The sequence below is a fragment of the Anguilla anguilla genome, chromosome 2 (genome assembly GCF_013347855.1).
Source record: "Anguilla anguilla isolate fAngAng1 chromosome 2, fAngAng1.pri, whole genome shotgun sequence".
In the NCBI taxonomy this organism is placed as follows: domain Eukaryota; kingdom Metazoa; phylum Chordata; class Actinopteri; order Anguilliformes; family Anguillidae; genus Anguilla; species Anguilla anguilla.
In genome coordinates this window covers 50652441-50657440 of record NC_049202.1, presented here as the reverse complement: position 1 = coordinate 50657440, position 5000 = coordinate 50652441, and the positions used below count along the sequence as shown (strand labels likewise).

The 5000-nt window shown below is 60.6% G+C and overlaps 1 protein-coding gene across 1 annotated transcript in view; it reads right to left on the bottom strand.

The window, feature by feature from the left end:
- xylt1 (xylosyltransferase I) overlaps nt 1-5000 on the bottom strand; it is a 64147-nt gene that overhangs the window by 24361 nt on the left and 34786 nt on the right. Inside the window, exon 2 of the mRNA XM_035406308.1 lies at nt 2526-3084. Within this exon, the coding sequence (XP_035262199.1) occupies nt 2526-3084 (559 nt within the window). The remainder of the gene's footprint in view (nt 1-2525; nt 3085-5000) is intronic.

Below are 5000 nucleotides of genomic sequence, written 5' to 3'. Positions count from 1 at the left end.
CCGGTCCGAGCTGCCCCCCCCACCCCCTCTCCCCCTTCCCCTTCCCCTTCCAATGAGGTGATCATTCTGCTTTATTTACGGACGAGTGACGGGCAGCGCGGGGGAGGGCGTTCCGTGCTTCACGTGCGCGCGACTGCGTTCCCCTGCGCTTCGGCAGGAAGCTGCGCTTAAACCGCGCCGTACGAAGCCGTCGAGTCTTTTAAAAAGCGGGGCAGCTTCAGACAGGACCCCCGGAGAGGGCGGAGCACCGAACAAACTTCCTCTCGAGATTACAGCGCTGCTGCGGCTGGGCGACAGCGAGAAACGCCGATGCCCTCCTTGGCAGCTGCGCTCGTCGTAGCGATCGTGAGAGGGAGGGAGAGAGAAAGCCGAGGGAAACAGAAACGGAGGGAGGGGGATGGAGGGAGAAAGAGGGCAGACGGGCAGAACTGAGGAAAGAATGAAATGGAAATAGTGCTTTCGTACGGGTTCTCTCTGCATGTGAATATCCCTCGCTCTGTGCCTGTCATCTTCCAGCAAAACACAATTACTCCTCTTCCCCTCTCCGCTTTAACCCCAATTAGTGTGATCTGGGCTCGTGTGCGCACAAGAGCTGCACTTTCTGTCATCGGTGAAAACCGCACACCGGTGTGCAGCGCGTCCGCCGCGTGTTTGGGGGGGTCGTGCGGATCAGGAGCGGTCCGGTCCCGCTCCGTCTGACCGCACCGAAACCCCGCGAGGGGGTGAACCTCTCCCTCCCTCCCTCTCTCCCTCCCTCGCTCCCTCCCTCCCTCCCTCGCTCGCTCGCTCGCTCCCTCCCTCCCTCCCTCCCTCGCTCGCTCCCTCGCTCCCTCCCTCGCTCCCTCCCCCCCTCCCTCCCTCCCTCCCTCCCTCCCTCGCTCCATCTCGCCCCCTCTGTACAGCGTGTCAACCTGAGAAATAGGCCCTAATTATGAGGTGACATCTTCAGTGGAAAATATGTCCCGGAGAACGCAATTAAAGGCGGAGGGGCTGACGGGTTAGTAAAGATTACCCCTGACGCGCATAAAGATTACAGCCGGAGTGCAGACGCCCGCGCCGGCCAATAAAAACGCCCCGCGCGGGCGTGCTCCCCACCGCACGCGCCGGGGGGGGGGGGGGGGAGAGAGAGAGAGAGGGAGAGAGGGAGAGAGAGGGAGACAGAGAGAGGGAGAGAGAGAGAGAGAGAGAGAGAGAGAGAGAGAGAGAGAGAGAGAGAGAGAGAGGGAGGGAGAGAGAGAGAGAGAGAGAGAGAGAGAGAGGGAGAGAGAGAGAGAGAGAGAGAGAGAGAGAGAGAGAGAGAGAGAGGGAGAGAGAGAGAGAGAGAGAGAGAGAGAGAGAGAGAGAGAGAGAGAGAGAGAGACAGAGAGGGAGAGAGAGAGAGAGAGAGAGAAAGGGGGGGACCCGGGCTTCGCCGCGGCCGCAGAGGTGGGGCGCAGTCCGCGCCCCGCCGACAAATTTCACAGGAGATAAAATTGGCCAATTCACGGCTAACGAGGTTATGACTGGGATTCAGACGGCGGCGGCGGCGGGCAGATAAAAAGCGCTGTGGCAGAGATAGAGGAGGAGGAGGCTAATTTCATTTAGCCGCGATGCGTTACGCGGGAAAGCGTCTTCCTCTGATCCCGCGGCTCAGACAGGAGCGGAGTCCGGCGGCCAGAAGAGCGTCTCCGCGCCACGCCTGAGAAACCTGACCTTTGAACCCGGTCTACCATAGCAACCGATCCACGGCTCCAAAGACAACAAACGCTCATTTTCAAACCAGCTCTTCCAGAAAGTGCATATGCCTGCATTCTGGCCATTTTCTGTGGATTTTTGTGTTTGAAAGCTGCATATTCTTGGTGTGTCTAAAACGTTGCTCCCCTGAACAATTTGCAGATGAGTATCCCTCTATCACTCTCTCTCTCACTATCACACCGTCGTTCACGTTTTTCCCTCTCTTGCACACTCCCTTTAGCCTGTTCACGTTGCTGCTACACGCTAGTCCTTCCATCACGCTCGCAAATGTCAAGGTCAGCGTCACAGCCGACCCTTCCAATTCTGCACGTACGCGTCATCCACCGCCAGCTCACCAACGTTCAGTGACTCAGCACAGCGGGAGCGAGGAGGCGTTCTCGCCTGCTTTTTGTAGCCCGTCGGGTAGGTGGAACGAAATATAGGCGGCCATGTGTTAAAAAACAAAAATAATAAAATACAAAAAAAAAAACCACCTCGCACAGCAATTACTTCCAAAGGAAGGAAAAGCAGAAAAGGGTCTGCTCTAGCGTGTCGGGGACTTTAATTAGGAGCGGCGCGAGCGGCCGCTGCCAGCGCCACGCCCGGGGAGACCCACGCAAACAAAGCCCTCGATTAACGGGGAAAGAAACCCGCACTGTTTATTCACCATTGTTTCCTGGAGGCGCATTAATCTGCCTCTGCTTCCATTAGCCTTTGACAGCAGCGAGGTGAAGGGTCCCTGCCCTGACTGCGGACGGTCTGCGAGAGAGAGAGAGAGAGAGAGAGAGAGAGAGAGCGGGAGGCGCACTTACCCTCCAGGGGGCAGTATCGGGAGACCTTCTCGGGCATGAGCTGGCCCTCCTTGTGGCGGCAGTAGACCTCGGCGATCTGCTGGCGGCACTCCTTGGTCTTGGCGCGGGAGAGGGCGGAGATGGCCTCCTTGCCGCTGATCTCGCACTTGGGCGGCTGGTCGTACACGATGTCGGGCGCGGGCGTGGCCGGCCTCTTGCCCTGCTGGTGGTGGTGGCGGTGCTGCTGGTGCTGCTGGGGCTGCTGGGGGCGGTGGGCGGGGCCGGGCCCCCCCGCGTGCGAGCGGTTGCGGGGGGGCGGGGCCTGCGGGGGGGGCGCGGCTGCCCCCTTGGCCTCGCCGTACTGGATGACCTCGTTGGAGCCCTTGCTCAGGCCGGCCCCCGGCTGGCCCCGTCCCTTCTCCTGCGGCCGCTCCTTGGGCTGGCCCGGCGTGCGGCGCTGGGGGCGGGACCGCGCCCCGAAGTTGCTGTTGTCGATGTTCTCGAAGTCCTTGGGCACCGAGTTCTCGTTGTTGCTGTCCACCCGCACTTTCTCCTTCGGCCGGTGGGAGTAGTAGCCATCCTGCGAGGGGACGACAGAGAGCGGAGTGAGGCGCACGCTGATGACACGTTCAAGCCAAAAGAAAAAAAACTACAAAGCCCACGGTGAAGCGTGAAATTAAGCGGCAACTTATTGACTCGACAGCAAGGTGACTGGGGCTGGGCGGGGGCTCTCCCCCGGCTGGGTCTGCTGAGATTGGCTGGGCTCTAATTAACTTTCCGAGCCGTGCCCACATCCCGGGAAGCAGATTACCGGGGGACAGACGCAGAAATGTGAGGCTGCGCGTGTGCGGTAGTGGGGACGGGAGGCTCGGGGCCCCGTTCTGTGTGATGGAGGCGCAAGCGCGTTTCCGCGTGGCTGGGAGGCGGCCGGGCCGAGATCAGAATGCAGAATTTCACATCTTTCCACCGGCGCAGGCAGGATGGGGGGGCGGGGGGGGGGGGCGGGGGGAGCGGGAGCGCTGACATGCGGGCGGGTTCTGCCGCGGCTCGGAAACGCTCGCCGCTCTCAACGCTCTCTACGGCAGACAAGACAGAGCTGCCACCGCGCCAGCCGAGCCCTCAGACAGAAGAGCAGGAGAGAGAGAGAGAGAGAGAGAGAGAGAGAGAGAGAGAGAGAGAGAGTGGGAAAGGGCAGAGAGCCAAGGCAACATGAGAGAGAGGGAGAAACAGAGAGAGAGAGACAGAGAGAGAGAGAGACAGAGAGGCAGAGAGAAAATGAGAGTATTTTAAGCGTATCTTTTAATTATTGTTCAGTGTTACATTCATTGTTTCACCTAATTAACACATGACGTGACATTACACCAGCTAACATACACAAATACCACACACCCAAACACACACAGACACACACTCAAACACACAAGCACACACAAATGTGTATTCGGTTTATATGTTTATTCTATGTTGGCAATATGCATCTATGCATGTCATGCCAATAAAGCTCATTTGAATTTGAGAGAGAGTGATTGAGAGAGAGACAGAGAGGAAAGGAGAGAGAGAGGGAGGGAGAGGGAGAGAGAGAGAGAAACAGAGAGAGAGACAGAGAGGGAGGGCAAGGAGAGAACTGAACAGAATGACGGGGATGGGGAAAGAGGAAAGAGAAGCGCGCTGCACGGGAGAGAGAGTGATGACAGCGAGTGGGAGAGGGAAAGTGATCTCTGCTTTAGAGAGGCTTGATGTGCCTGCTTGTTTACAGCGGCGAGGGAGGGCCCAGGGGAAGGGAGCGCCGCGGCGCTGCGGAGAAGAGCGCGCGCATTGTGTTCCGCCTGTTATCCCCACATCAGCCTGCGCCTCTCTCACCGCACCTGCTCCTGCGCCAATTAGCACCGGCCCAGGACTGACAGAGGGAGCGCGGGGCCCAGGACTGACAGAGGGAGCGCGGGGCCCAGGACTGACAGAGGGAGAGCAGGGGCCAGGACCCAGGACTGACAGAGGGAGCGCGGGGCCCTGGACTGACAGAGGGAGCGCAGGGGCCCAGGACTGACAGAGGGAGCGCAGGGGCCCGGCACTGACAGAGGGAGAGCAGGGCCCAGGACCCAGGACTGACAGAGGGAGCGCGGGGCCCGGCACTGACAGAGGGAGCGCGGGGCCCAGGACTGACAGAGGGAGCGCAGGGCCCGGGACTGACAGAGGGAGCGCAGGGGCCCAGGACCCAGGACTGACAGAGGGAGCGCAGGGGCCCGGGACTGACAGAGGGAGCGCAGGGGCCCAGGACCCAGGACTGACAGAGGGAGCGCAGGGGCCCGGGACTGACAGAGGGAGCGCAGGGGCCCAGGACCCAGGACTGACAGAGGGAGCGCAGGGGCCCAGGACCCAGGACTGACAGAGGGAGCGCAGGGGCCCAGGACTGACAGAGGGAGCGCAGGGGCCCAGGACTGACAGAGGGAGAGCAGGGCCCAGGACCCAGGACTGACAGAGGGAGCGCGGGGCCCAGGA